Source organism: Botrytis sinoallii (genome assembly GCF_014898435.1).
Source record: "Botrytis sinoallii strain Bc 23 chromosome Unknown BSIN_008, whole genome shotgun sequence".
NCBI lineage: Eukaryota > Fungi > Ascomycota > Leotiomycetes > Helotiales > Sclerotiniaceae > Botrytis > Botrytis sinoallii.
The window spans coordinates 2,386,542-2,401,354 of record NW_024066035.1 but is presented as its reverse complement, the minus strand read 5'-3'; the positions used below and the strand labels follow the sequence as shown (position 1 = coordinate 2,401,354).

At 41.8% G+C, this 14,813-nt stretch overlaps 4 protein-coding genes across 4 annotated transcripts; 1 reads left to right on the top strand and 3 right to left on the bottom strand.

The window, feature by feature from the left end:
• Positions 1–905: 905 nt before the first annotated feature.
• EAF02_005663 (uncharacterized protein) lies at positions 906–4,223 on the bottom strand. The gene is made up of 6 exons (XM_038901711.1): positions 3,891–4,223; positions 3,356–3,838; positions 3,225–3,302; positions 2,684–3,169; positions 2,513–2,630; positions 906–2,462 (listed from the first exon to the last, which is right to left on the bottom strand). Exons 2-6 carry the CDS (start codon positions 3,836–3,838, stop codon positions 2,275–2,277), a joined length of 1,353 nt encoding a protein of 450 aa, XP_038759051.1. The 5' UTR covers positions 3,891–4,223; the 3' UTR covers positions 906–2,274.
• A 1,995-nt stretch (positions 4,224–6,218) lies between these two features.
• Positions 6,219–8,135, bottom strand: EAF02_005662 (uncharacterized protein; the record flags this gene model as incomplete). The annotated part of the gene is made up of 7 exons (XM_038901710.1): positions 6,219–6,580; positions 6,632–7,034; positions 7,080–7,175; positions 7,229–7,521; positions 7,588–7,705; positions 7,766–7,861; positions 7,914–8,135. 7 exons carry the CDS (start codon positions 8,133–8,135, stop codon positions 6,219–6,221), a joined length of 1,590 nt encoding a protein of 529 aa, XP_038759050.1.
• Positions 8,136–8,710: 575 nt separating this feature from the next.
• Positions 8,711–10,597, top strand: EAF02_005661 (uncharacterized protein; the record flags this gene model as incomplete). The annotated part of the gene is made up of 5 exons (XM_038901709.1): positions 8,711–8,942; positions 9,000–9,094; positions 9,194–9,635; positions 9,727–9,934; positions 10,054–10,597. The coding sequence occupies 5 exons, from the start codon at positions 8,711–8,713 to the stop codon at positions 10,109–10,111; spliced, it is 1,035 nt and encodes a 344-aa protein (XP_038759049.1). The 3' UTR covers positions 10,112–10,597.
• Positions 10,598–12,079: 1,482 nt separating this feature from the next.
• Positions 12,080–14,480, bottom strand: EAF02_005660 (uncharacterized protein; the record flags this gene model as incomplete). Its single annotated transcript, XM_038901708.1, has 6 exons — positions 14,222–14,480; positions 14,115–14,160; positions 13,911–14,060; positions 13,687–13,860; positions 12,771–13,640; positions 12,080–12,747 (listed from the first exon to the last, which is right to left on the bottom strand). Exons 1-6 carry the CDS (start codon positions 14,279–14,281, stop codon positions 12,080–12,082), a joined length of 1,968 nt encoding a protein of 655 aa, XP_038759048.1. The 5' UTR covers positions 14,282–14,480.
• Between the last annotated feature and the right edge of the window lie 333 nt (positions 14,481–14,813).

Sequence of the window (14,813 nt, the reverse complement as noted above, 5' to 3'; positions counted from 1 at the left end):
TATCGGGATATCGATTATATAATCTAAGAGGGCATTGTATTACACTAGTGTATATACTAGTGTATGCACTAGTGCTAGCATTTTTATTATATCAAATACTAGCTTCCCATAATTAATAATAATCAAGACGAATAATACAATCAATCATATTGATAAGAATGAAATACTTTACACTTTAATCAACACCAAATTGATACCAACACTAACTTTTAATCATTGTATAATTCAAGTTTACTTAAACTCAAAGAGAATTTATTACTTAGACTCTATATCTTGATACTGTGAGACAGCATTTCCAGAGATTCAAATTCTGTTCACATAGATTGTGGCTTATGTTATTCAGCCTCTATTCCATAAATAGGTAGACTTCATTCGCCGTGTTTGGAATATATGGCGAAGTGCTGTATGTGGCAAACAAGTTTGCTTTCAACCCCTGACTTCCTTGACTTACGAAAAAAGTTCCTTCTCACTGCCTGATTAGACCTGAGAGCCAATAACTGCCGCAGCTTTAAGTATCCCCGCGTCAATGTTGGAAACTCGAAACCTTTGTTCGATAGGTAGTTACAACGGCAAGACTGGTAACATCAAGCACTAAAAATAGTAGGAAAACCCTCGGCTATCTATCAAAACAGCCGTTAAGTTTCACTCGTATCCATCAGTCCCATCGAAGCCCCTGCGCAAGCATCCGGTACAAGACTGAAGTATAGGATTTGCAATTAAAGGGGCACGTAAAGCTTCCGTGAACACCACATAAGATCTTCGCCCCAGATAAAAGAGGTATAGGGGCAATAGTCGTGAAATTTGCCATCAAGACAGGACAGGATCAAGTCAATACCAGAAGTATTAACTATCGTAAATATAACCATTCAAACGCAGAACGAAATTTAAAGCTCGCCTCATTCTCCGTGCCATTTCTCCTCCACAACTACCGACAACAATCAACAACAATTAAACAACAGCACGAAACCCCATCGACATAAACAAAGGGATAAAAATGATTATAACTCACCAACATTCCTCACACGAACGGATTCCTATTCTCTTGCGCACTCGAACCCATCGCAAAGCTGTCTTCCCTCGGCGTCCAAAAGCTTTCAGGTTCCCATTTCCAGTCCAACAGCCGCCATCAGCCAATTATGCCTGGTGGACGCTACAACCTATTCAAGTATCGAGTTCGAAGAAGACTTAAGAGAATTCACACTACTTCCTACTGAGAGGCAGGAAAAGTCGGACGAGATGTAGTGAAGCTGAGAATCGCAAAGTCTCTCACTGATCACCGCTCACAGCTCTCGCTTTACCATCTTCCACATCAGCTCCAATACAGTGAGGATGCTCATGTTACGTTATGTAACATCTAGTATTGAAGATCTTAGTACTAAACGAAATCTTCTCCCTTTCCTATATCCAGACAAACAACATCGACTCCTATCGCACATCACTATCGCCTACACTCAACCATATCTCACGTCTCAAGCTTCATAAACGTAAACTAAATGGGCGAATTAGGAGTGTTGATCAAGACCTTTTGAGATTCCTCAATTTCTCTTATGCTATAAACGCCATGCAGTAAAATCCCAGGGTATCTATTCATCTAAAAACGCCGCAAAACGACTCCATTTCTTCCCTTTGGCCACTGAATTTTACAGCCCATCAAGAAAGACAAGATCCTCTTTCGAAATCATCAATTTCGACTTGATTTCGTGACAATATTCATATGTTCATTCCTCAGCCCCCAGACTTCCATCCGCTTCATTCATCCCGCTAGTCAATCCACTCGATTTGGGATGGTCATACGTGTGCGCCAACGAGAGGTTGTATAAGCGAACCTGTTGCAATTGATATTGTCTGATCTCCATAGGCACATTTTGTCGGATAGTTTCCTGGCCGCCCTGTAGCCAAGAATAAACGCCTCAGACCCACAGCATAATATTTTTTCGTGTCGATCTTGTTGATATTTTTCGGCAGAGGTTCGGTATAGCGAACGATTGAAAATATCCTGAATCAAAATCTGGCACTTGAACTCGTTGTCAATGTCATGAATCAGAGGCTCGTTGTAATTCATTTTGGAATTAGAGGCTTGTTGGGCAATAGGCGATAGGCACAATTATCAGTACCTTGCTCAAACGTGATGCGAATTACTAGTGTGGGGAAGGTTCTGCTTTCCAGTCGTTGCAATTCCAAGTAAAATCCCAAACCCAAGCTCCATATTGTAAATGCGTTTCAATTCCAGGTCCATAATCATTCATGCTTCGATGACGTTTCATAAATGAATACTCAAGACATCGGGCCCGTTACATCATCTGCTTCTCTTCCAGGTGGCTGTCTCTTGAATCTTTCTCTAACCCTCTCGTATATGGGAACTTTGGGTTCTTGAATCTCGTAAAGTGGTTTATGTTCCTCGAAGATATCGTGTAAATCATCGTAATCAACATGGACGAAAGCTCTTTCGACATCCGCCAAACCTGTTTTGTTAGCATTTTCCGAATTTCTTACGATAGCACATTAAACATACCCTCAAGCTTCCTTTGCAAAGTTTGGGAAACATCATGTGTGACTTTCAATGTTTCTTCTTGTCTCATAATAATGTCGACTTCGACATAGTATTTTTCACCGGCAGAATATGCTCTCGCCTATATCAGGGGTTAGCCATAACCAAAGATCAATAGAAGAGTTGGATTCTTACTGTATCGATCTTCAAAATTCTGGGGTCATGAGTAACTGAGACATATACAAGCTTGTTCAAAAACTCTTGTGGAGCACTCTTTCCAACCAGAAGCCACATATGTTCGAAAGCAGTTGATGCCCATGAGAATAGGATCAAACATGCAATAGCAATAGCACCGGCGGGATCCAAGAACCAAACTTTTGCATACTTAGTACCCACGATGGACATAACCAATCCAAAACTGTTAACCACAATGTCGTTTCGATGATCTAACATGAATATTGCACAAGTTGGATATCGCCGTAAGGTAAAACAGTACACGAATAGGACAGCTTTGGAGAAGATAGCGACACCGACGCACGCTAGAGGGACCGTTTTGAGCGTTTCATTTTCCCTAGGACCATCTGCCAAACTTCGAGCTGATTCGATAATCAGTTCCACGGAAACGGTAGTCATAAGTGCACAAAAGAGAATAATCCCAACAGTTTCAACTCGTTTGCGACCCTAAGAGAATTGTGAGATGAGAATACTTCATAAACGATTGGATTAAATTACGCACGACTGGAAATTTTGTGATGTTAGGTTTGGCGGCTATTCGTGAAGTAATCAACATCACGATAGAACTAACCAAGTCCATCTGTATGTGACATTAGTCTTCATCCGTAATACACAACCAATCTGGAAACTTACGAAAGCATCTGCAGCAGTGGCGAAAAGTGCCAGACTTCCAGTTGAGACAGCGGCGAAGACTTGTATGATGAACAGACAAAAGTTGACCGTAGAACTAGCATAGATAGCGAATTTGATCTTTCCACCATTTTGAATTCCATCTTCAACCTCTGCGGCTTCCTCATCATTGCTTGCTAGGTATGCATCAATCAATGCATTTTGTCTATGGTAGAAATTCTTGATCTTTCTAACCCTCCGTGTTCGTTTTTGATCAGGATGTTGTGTGCGAAGTGCAGCAATACTTATGTCTTCTTTCTTAGAATTGAGGAGGGAATATGGATCGGCGTTGTATGCAGTGTCGACGCTATCGTAAGACATGATAGGTGTAATGTTTGGCAGAGGAGTTGTAGGAATTGTAGGAATAGGAGAGAGCCCCGTGGAAGGGGAAGTTGTTGCATCGAGACTGTTGCTGTTGACAATGTTGGTATCAGTAGGAGATGCCATCTGCGAGTGAGTGTAAGCCAGCTATTTTTCTCATGTTTCTATCTTCAATTACCCTTATGGGAAGATTTCTGCCCACGAGACTTGATAGCTTCTCGCGATAGGCGATAGAGATCCCTGTGATATTTTCTGTATCCCCCGACGTGTAGCTAGGTAAGTAAAAGAATTTTCTTGTCCTAGCTGTTGGCAACGACCCAGAATCCTCTGAATATAAGGCGAGGTGAGACGTTGGTGATTGGGAAAATACCACGAAACGAAGGCGAATCTTCGAGTGTGAATGGACAGTGCTTTATTGAATTCTCATTTTAGCCGCTCAAATAGACTCGGGGTATACATTATGCTTATCATGGTCATGGTTTCTTCTGTAGCGTTCACGCACAACATGGGACAGGGCCGAGACAATTGATTCTGTGGTTCTTAATGGTTGCCGCCAAAATAATTGTGTAAGGGGATCTAATCGCCAAGCTATATTTGCTAAGGGATCGTGACGAGGGCGTGCCTAATTGTGCATCATTTATTGGCTCCAGGACCAATTGAGAGTTACCTGATCTGGATTTAATCAGATGAAGATGCTACACCGCTTTTCGAAGAAAATCAGATAATAGTGGGACTTTGAGCTGCTCCTACTCTATGATTGGTGTGATAAGAATTAAAGCGCAAAGAACAGGATCTAATTGAGAAGTTATGAAAAGTTATGAAATACCCAGGCACGTGCCAGGTATCCATCAATTCCAAGGCTCGCAAGGTTTGTGCCTAGTCTCGGCAGAACACTTCCTACCATGCATGGATCCTCCGTAAAATAAACTGCCGTAATTAACCTTATTATGAGTTCACATATAAACTTTTTACATGGAGTTTTCATGGGGATATGGGCTTTTGGAATACACACGACTCCAGGGCTACTTGAACATTACATCCAAAGTACCTACCTAGGTTCCGACCAGGTAGAGTCAGAGTCCGTTTAACCTTTGGCTCAAATTTGTTGGAAAAGCTTACATTGATTGCATTTACATGTGTGGGCATGGGCATGGCGTAGAGTTACGGATGGAATTGCAAAGACGACGACGAAAGAGAAGGACAACTATTTCTCTCTGTTGTAACAGAATCATATTTATACCCGGTTGAACAATCAGTTTGACGTCTCGTCCTTTGGATCGAATGGTCTAAATTTGATTCTATACTTCGGGTCGAACTGCCTTCACATCTTATCAAGAGAAGCAACGGAAGTATCATTTTTTCGACGACAATTGCCCAACTTTACTCACTTATCTGGGCAGTCTTCTCACTGGCTATGTATTCAGGTTGGTAGCTAGATCGGACCGTCATGTCGTTTGAATGAGTGGTCATAGCTTGGTGCTATATCTATCATCTCGCATGCTTCAAGTTTATGTTTGAAGAACATGACATTATAGACAGATATCCACAGCAGTACCCCCAAATATTGTTTCGACGTCAGAAACTCGGCTGGACTTATGTTCTAGAAGCTTGTGCGCGCTCTTCATACCGAATAGGCCTCAAGAATTCCGAGTTGATCGTTACGACTTTCCTTGCTTTTTTTGACGCAGACACTCTCAACCCTAATTGCGCATTCGGGGCTAGATTACGACCAAAGTATAAAACTTCCCATCATATTAACAAGATACTTTCCTGAATAGTTCAAAATCTGATGGGAGCACTCCAACTCCTATCTGGTGCGCTAGTAACGCATGAAAGTACAAGCTTGGAAACGCGGCTGGTTTAGGGCTGTTGGTACCAGCATATATCGTGGGCTGCTTCGCAGCAACATGATCTTACTCCCAATGTGCGATTCAAGTTTCACCATTTTGTAGGTGCTGCATTGATTGATGTATCAGCCTTGTAGTAGGAATTTAGCCAACCTATATTTATCTCCATCCTATTACACTATGAACCATCTCAATCTTTCTGGGCATAGGCCTGGTTTCTTGATCCATTAAGGGTCACATCTTGGCTTCAATGAAAGATGGGAGAAGGATACTTTTTGTTCTGCCTTACAAAGTTGGACAAGCCAGTCTTGGAAACCTTGCCAATGGAAGCCAGGTCTATAATTGTACGTTCCTGGTCAACCAAAACGCCTTGGTCTAACTCCTGTGGTTTCCAAGAAAGTTCATCAATCTTCATCAAATCATTTCCAGCTTTTTGCACACACATGCATACATTGGCATGTACACTCACCGTCATCAGAGTCCCATATGCCAGCTATATTTTCAACCATTCACATATTTACTTTCTGACTTTCGTATACCTCAATTTTTGTTCACATCATTTGCGGTGCTTGGAGACATAATTTATTACACTACTACTTCATTATACCACTTTCGATTCTTCTCCCTCAATCTGACCGTTCTCTTTACCAATCCCGACATCAATACTTGAATCTAAAGTCAAGTCTCTTGTTACCATCCTTCTCTCTCGCTACACTATCATTTTGATATTCTGCCTTCTCTTCAAGGGTCATTTGATCCCAAACCCTTTCCTTTCTTTTATTCAATACAATCAAGTATTGTCTTTGCGCCACAAATGTTACAAGCGACAATGCACAGATGGAAATAAGAACCTTATTTCCTTGCTTGTAGTATGGTGCATCATATTTACGATAGATTTGGGAGCCGATTAAGGATCCAATTTGGACAATCACGTTGTATGTCGCTGCTGTAATAGCGCGCTTCTTGACGTCGAATGTATTTTCTGAAATCCAGGCGGAGACGATTGGATGGAAATAGGGATCTGGTTTGAAGTTAGTTGGTGGGGACATGGCAATTGTTTTCAAGCACTTACATCCAGAGATCAATGTCACCAAAGACCATCTACCCCACTCCCTTCCGCCATCAGGGATTGTCAAGAGCGCCGTAAGTAATGGCAATATCCAAAATTCGCCGAAAATACAATGAAACGTACGTTCATCAAAGAAATCACTACTGTATGCAAGTAAAAGCATAGTGACGATTTGTATGGCAGCAGATGGAATAGTCAGCATGTTCGAATTGAAGGTAGTATATCCCAGGCGCTTCAATGTGAGTGTAATATACGATTGAACAGGTGTCGCAGGAATGTATGCTACCAAGCCGATGAAGTAAAGACCCCACATGGAAGAGTCACTCCATGCCTCGCGGATATCTTTGAATGTGGCCGGTTCTCTCAATGCTGTAAGTCCTTTTGCTGGATCGTCGCGAAGAATTCGCTATTTGGTCAGCATCGAAGTAATTTTTTGGAATTCAAAACTTACATTCACCATAATTACTTCCTCCCGCTCTGTATACCATGACTTGCGGCATAAAACACTGGAAGTCTGCGTTGGCGATTGAGGTAGGTAAAAGAAACTCTAGTTTTTTTTAGTCCGGTCCAAGAGACTAATGAGAACCAGGCATGACTTACGATAAAACCGATCAAAAAAGTAAAGAGTCCCTCGATTAGGAACAAATAGAACCATCCTGGTCTACCACCCACTCCTCTCATTGTGAGGATACCAGCAGCAAGTAAAGCCGAGATTACTCTTGCGATGTTGAGTGTGGACCAAAAACAAGCGAGACGAACGGATAGTTCCTTTGACGTGTAGAAATATGTTGCGAAGAGAATAGTACCAGGAATGAAACCACCTTCACAAAGTCCAATGAGGGCACGAGTAATGTAGAAAGATGTACGATCGTGCATCCAAGATTGAGTCCAGGCTAATGTGGTAGTGTCAGTTATGTTATTTTCTCGACTCATGAGGCCTTCAGGTTTATTTAACTTACAGACGGTACCCCAAAGCATCATCATGATCGGGAGAATATGTTTAAATCCATAACGCTTGGTCAAGAACTGGACCGGGAATTCTGCTGTCATAAAACACATCAATTGAATCGTGTTCCCCTAACAAGTTGTAAGTACTTATACCAATACATTGAAACTAGGGGAGAGAAAGAAACTTACATTGTTGTAGTCATCGGTAGTAAGCTTCAAATCGTTCAGAATGCCGTCCGCTGTAGCATTGGATAAATTTCCTCTATCAAGTTGCAATCCGAAGAACTGAATCGAAGATCAATAATCAGGGTAACAATCAAGAGAGGAAAATCCTTACCATGACGCAAATCCACACCAAAAGATAAATATCAGTCTTTCGAACCACTTTTCTTTCCTCTGCTTCCGTCCATGTAGCAGCTGGATCATATCGATGAGCTCCTTCATATAATTCATGAGGTGGAAGTGCATCAGCCAATGCCTCACGGCCGACATGGGTCACAGATATTTGTGATCCAGTGTCTGAAACCACCTTCCTCGATGTGTCTTTACTCTCGTCCATATTGTCAATTGAAAGCAAATCAAGCAGAGCAAGTGCTACAATTGTCGATGTTGACTTGAAGAAAGAGTTCAATCGAGCCGAAAATAATCCAATAGGTAGAAGTATCCGGTACCTATCTTAAGTATTTAAACAAGTCCATCCCCATGGCACTCAAAGGACCATGCCCCATTCTTATCCTGGGACGTTATCACCGCGGTGACTTTCAGTCAGCAAAATTTCATTTCATAACGGAAGGAATTTCCAGATACAAATGATAGATCCGCGATTTCTTCGCATTTTTTGGTTAAATTCGAATGGTGACATATCACGCAATTGGATTCTGACCAGGGTGTGTACACATTGCGGGGTTCTGACCAACGAGATGCTATGATGTGATGGCATTTGAATTATTCCGTACTTCGGGAATTTTAATGATACGAAGATAATAAATATGATAATTATATTAGGAGCTTGGAATTTTGCTTTCTTCTTCTTTCTTTTTTCATTCTCATTCATATAAATTCAGTGTATATACTTTTGTTTTCATTTTTAGATCTTCGAAACGTTCACACAGAGTGAACAAAATAGTAGCTATCATGCCTTCCGCCGACTTCATCAATGTTACCGCGAAACCAGTTCTGGAAAATGAAGATGAAATAGCTCGTACAAGATGTACCAAGCCATTAGTGAACAATGGTGTATTGGATCAATTTGAGCACTCGGACTTGACACCGGTAATTGGAAGAGTCTTTGACGAAAAGGTTCAACTGAAAGAGTTCCTCTCGCCGAGTACCTCCGAAGAATTGTTCAAGGATTTGGCGTTGACAAGTAGGTTTAGTATGTTTCCGTGATGTAGGGATATTGGTATTGATGACAATGTGATAGTCTCCGATCGTGGTGTAGTTTTCTTCAGAAATCAAGACATTAATCCTGAGCAAATGAAAGCTGTTATCGAACGTATTTCCAAAGCAGCTGGATCTGTACGTTATTCTTCCCCTCCCAAATTATTAAGAAAACAAACATCTTCTTCCTCGTCTTCATCGAGTGCGTTTTTCCAAACATCTAACATTTTACCTCAGCCTGAATCCTCTACACTTCACATCCACCCCCTCACCGAACAATCCTCCGAACTGGGCGATCAAGTGTCCGTAATCTCTTCCACAAAGCAAGCCAAAGGCGGTGGATTAACTCACCAACTGTCCGACGTATCTCGATTTGCTAGTACTGGCTGGCATGCCGATATCACATTTGAACGAGTCCCTTCCGATTATGCCATGTTGAAAATCCATACCCTGCCTGAAACAGGTGGTGATACTTTATGGGCATCTGGAAACGAGATTTATGAAAGACTGAGTCCGAAGATGAAGGAAATGTTGGAAGGACTAACAGCGACTCATGATGCGAGCTTTTTCCATGATGAAGCAAGGAGACTCGGACAGGATATCAGAGAAGATATGAGAGGAAGTCCATTGAATATTGGAAAAGAGTTGAGTGCTGTTCATCCGGTGGTTAGGACAAACCGTAAGCTGCCTCTATCCTTACTTGTTTTCTCCCATTCTCTTCCACATACACTGGAAACATCATGCGTAGTTCAACAACTAACATACAACAGCCGTAACTGGCAAGAAATCTCTTTTCATAAACCAAGGCTTCACACGACGTCTCCATCCTCTCACAAAAGACGAATCGGATCTTTTACTTCCATGGTTAAAGAATTTGGTACCCTTGAACCACGATGCGCAAGTCAGATGGAAGTGGAGTAAGAATGATGTAGCGATTTGGGATAACAGGAGTAATTGGCATTGTGCTACTTATGATTAGTAAGTTCCTCTTTTCTTTGGCATAGTGGCTTGGGAAATGAGAGGGATTGAGTTGATCGAGGATCATTGCTTTGATGGAGATCGGTATTAATAAATGAAAACTAACGTTGATAATTTAGCGCGGAGGCGAGAGCAGGCGATAGAGTTTGTAGTTTGGGAGAGAAGCCTTATTTGTAAAAGATTTGGCATGGAAAAGATCACTGGAAAATGGAGTTGAATAAATGAAGTCGAAAGATATAAATGGGTAGATGGGTCTAGAGTTCGAGATATCTAGTTATCGGTTGTCATTGGCTCTCCTCGATCGTGAGCTCAATCGTGAGCCAAGAGTTCGGATCGCCTAACTAGTATCTTATCAATTACAACGGCGAGCAAAATAAACCTCTATATAAACTACATTCAGCTCCCGTTCCTTTTCTCTTCAAACCACAACTACATGTGTTGATCCAGGACACAAGGACTCTCGCCTTTAATCACCTGCTGTAACTTTCATTCTCTGAAGCCGTCCAAGTGAATGGACTGGACCTTCTTTCGGTGAAAATTACATATTCAATTTCTATTGTCAGTAGTCTCCTATTGTGTTCTGTTATCACTTTCGATAACCTATGCACACTACCCATCTTGACTCTCGCCTGTATATCTTTCTCCCTTCCATTCCTTGATCCCACGAAACAATCACACGAGCAAAACTCTATAGGTTTATTTCATTCACGTACTTCGCACATATGAAAACCCAGCTCTTGGTCTTTCCATGTATAATGATGAGTGAGATGTCAGCCCACTATCATGAAGTCAAACCAACCTGAATCTGAATCTTTTATAGAAGATACTATATACCACAGTGAGGAATTCACTTCAGGGTCCATCGAAACATATGATCCACTTTACAATTCCTTGTCTTTATAAACATCCCATCCCTCACCCCATATTTTTTTTTCACTTCTCAATTGTATACCTTTCGAGAGCATTGGGCCCTAAGGACTAGCTTGCGGCGGGAGTGATATAGAACTAAATTACAGAAAGTTTTTAATTTCTATCAATAATACTATCCGAACCACCCCACTGTCAATGTCAAGATGTGAAAGTAGAAGCGCTCAATTGATTTTCGAGACATATTGCTCACTGTCATCAGAATTTATGACTGCCCTTTCATTCCAGCACTCGCTGCCGTCGTGAGAAAACCCACTATCATATACTCACACAAATCAAATCAACACAATACTAACATCTCACATACATCTCAAGCAATCCCAACACAGTTGTTAATACACATTCATCCTATCCCATCTTATCCCATCCCATCCCGACCCATCTCAATAAATACCAACAGATATCTATCTACACAGAACAAACCTTTTCGAATAGAACCACCTAACCATATTGAGAATTAATTACAACAAAAAATACCCTCATCCATAATCTACTTGCTATCATCTCAGTCTCACCACTACTAACGAAAATGACTCGCAACTCTAGCTATGAATTTGCTCATTCGACGTCATGGGATTACATACATCCAAGGAGTTCGCTTATTCACTATCACTACATATCACCAGCCCTGCCCCCTTGTTTCTTTCCTTCGGTACCTAGGTATGACATGCTCTTCACCATGTCCGACGTATTAAAAACTTCTGCTCCCATCAATCTGCTCTTGACCCAAAAAATGTTGAATCTATTTTGCGGCTACAACCTCGTCTATCACGCAATCTCTTCGACGTGGCGATGCCTCAAATTTACATCCCCTCGTCTACCTTCATCAACGAGTATCACGCCATAGTAGTTGTGGTCTCAATCCTTATCATTCTAAACGAAAACCTGATAATAGTATTGTCTTATCTCATGTATACACGCTCCTATGCAGCTATGAATACAATTACCCCAAGAAGCGGGCAGTAAAGAATCGCCATATAACACCTTCAACCGGCTAGCCATTCATTCAACCATCGCAATGCCGGAAATTTCAATAGAAGTGATCCCTGAGCACTCCACTTCATTCGACCTTTTCCCGCCCAGTCCAAGCGCCTATGATTAACCAAAAGATTTCCCGAAGAAAGGATAGAAGATTCATCTCTAAACTCAACCCATACAATTCATCCCCCATCTCTCTCTCCAACCCCACTCCGCCCCTTTCTTCCTCTAGATTGGCAATCAGCGCATCCAACCCCTCATCACTAAGTCCACCTTCTCCTCATCCACTCCCAAATCCCTAACAATAACCCTCTTATAAAGTTCTCCCTCATCTCCACCACCTGCAACTCCAAGCGCTCCAATATATTCCCCTACTAACGCCCTTCTCCTCTCAATTTCCTCTTGTAGCTGCTGAGCTACCATGATCCTCTCATTTTCCCCTTCCTCTAAATCTGCATTTCCATTGACTTGACCTCCTCCATGACCATTTATTTTTGATCCTTCATGTTGCGTGCGGGAAAGAAGGAGAAGTTGTTGTTGTCGCTCTACTAGACTCTGAACTCTTTCTTGTAAGCCGACTAGATGCGCTTTTGCAGCAATGGAATTTTCTTCACCCTCCTCTTCTTCCGCCAATTGCCTAGCTTGCTCTCTGACCCCTGCTAATTCCATCTTCACCCCTTCTAAAATCCTCTTGCTATCTGCCTCTGCATTTTCTTTTTCTGCCAATTCCTCATCAAAGCTACAAGCTAATGCATGTAACCTCTCTAGTAGAATCGGTTCCGCGTTATTTTTCAGAGTCATTGCTGCTTCTGAAATGTGAGCAACCCCTCGAGGATTTTCCTGTTCAAGATCATCATAGTGAGAAATATGACGTGCCGAGTCTGGTGCAAAAGGCGAAGAAGAAGCGGCTTGTTGTGTCTTTCCGATCTACGGGAGGTGTTCAAGTCTTGAATTATTTCTTCGGCCGTCTCGCCCATATCATTTAGAATATCTGTTGAAGCACCACGACCCATTAAAGCTCGTACACATTTGCGGGCTTTATTTTTGGCCGCGATATGGATTGCTGTGTTTCCATTGATATCTCGAGCATCTAGTAATCTTTGAACCTCATCTGGATGATAGATTTCAATAAATTTTTCTAAAAGAACATCCAGATAATATTGAGCGCATTTGAACTTTTGCTTCATGTTGGTGGTCGCTGCTGCATGATGAAGAACTGTAGCTCCACATGAATCTACTTCATTGGCAGTACCGATCAATTCTTTAACAATCAGAGGAAAATTCTGCTTGTCATAAGAATTTGTGAAAAGAACTGATCTTATGAGTGGAGTTTCTTGACGACTGTTCCGACAAGTTGTATTCGCACCGAATCTCTTCAGTTGTTTTAATATATCCACATCACCTATTGATGCGGCCCAATGTAAACCCGTATGACCATCTGTGTCGATAATGAAGTTAGGCTCGAAATTTATTGGTGGTTCGGGTCTTCTATCTGTCGAGTTCGCATCGGTGGGAGGTGCCATGAAATAATCCAAGAGTTCATCAGCCCACATAAGATGAGCTTGTGCTCGAACGTCCACAGGGTCTTCTTCATGAAAATCATCTCTTTCACCTCTTTTGCGCTTTCGATGCCCAGTAGGTGGTTGAGACATATCGAATCGATCATCTTCTGCCATATATGAAGCGGAAGCAACTGTAACATCATCTGGCACACTTTCATCATCATTTAATTGAGTGCTAATGGTATCGTAATTCTCTTCGACTTGGCGGGCGACCACTGCTTGTTGAATAGGTACCGGTTCTGTGCTGTTAGTACAATATGCCAAAATTTAGACCGGGAAACTCACTGGCTCCCCATTTCGGTACTGCAGGTTTCTTGACCTTTGGCTTATTCGTGGCATGTTTTGGCGCTGGAGGTGGACTAAATTCACCAGGTGTATATTCGAAGATCTCCCGGAGTTTTTCATATATATTGTTCCTTTGTGCCAAAGATTGACCTTTCTCAAGAGGAACCCAAGTACCTAATTGGTTTCAGTCTTGCCAAACTCTTAAATTTCTGGTGCATGCCAACCTTGATATTTTCCATATCCACCTTGAATCTTCTCATGTTCTTCCTTCTGAACCTCTCTTTCAAGAATTCTTGTTCTGGCAGGTTTATCGAATCCAGCAGCTTTTAATATGTGTGTCGCATTGATCCAATCATCTTGTCGTCTTCGCATAACTGTGTAAGTGTCAGTGACGTCAAGTTTAAGACTGGAAGTGGCATTTCAATTACCATGTTCTTTGAGAGCCTCTCCGAACAAGTACTCATACACCGGAACCTAATCAAGTCAGCGATAAGGAAAAAGCAGACAAAGTCTAGGCGCATCCGAGCAGGTATACTACATTGCTGTAAGTAGCAGAGTAAATCCCTGGTCCAGATTTGGCTCCAGTATTGACCATATTGTCACCTTAAATGGGTCCCTGTCAAATGGAGGGGTTTGCGAGTGTGCGAATAGCAAGTGGATGTTGAGATTGTTCAATACCTGCACTAAGCAAATGTGTAAATAGAGAGAGCAATCACAATTATGTTGCAAATATCTGCACTAGATAAATTCAGGGCAATTGATCCCGATTCTTGATATAGATGCACAGGGCGAGGTTGAGAAATTGTAGTAGTCTGAGAAATTGATTGTGGGAAGACGCGACGATGTTCAGGATGACGCGAAGCGCGTTGATTCTGGACCGAAATCTAACCGAATGTAGGAACAGCCGACGCTGTTTAAGGAGTCTTCACGATCATAAAGGGAATCTGATACAAGCTATGGATGGGATGAGGACAAGACTGATGTTGAGTAGCATAGAATTTCAAAAATTAATAGAGCTTGGTTTATGGTTTTGTTCTTGTAAATGGACCCGATATTTTGTACAGTCTAAACTATAATATCGATCAGCATAGAATGAATCACAAGACTGCAACCTTTAATGGCTTCTC

Coding starts and splice junctions, on each gene's coding strand:
- EAF02_005663 (XM_038901711.1), bottom strand. CDS start 3,838: ATGGCATCTCCTACTGATACCAACATTGTCAACAGCAACAGTCTCGAT. Junction 3,303..3,355: donor CCACTGCTGCAGATGCTTTC/GTAAGTTTCCAG, acceptor TGTCACATACAG/ATGGACTTGGTTAGTTCTAT. Junction 2,631..2,683: donor GAATTTTGAAGATCGATACA/GTAAGAATCCAA, acceptor CCCCTGATATAG/GCGAGAGCATATTCTGCCGG.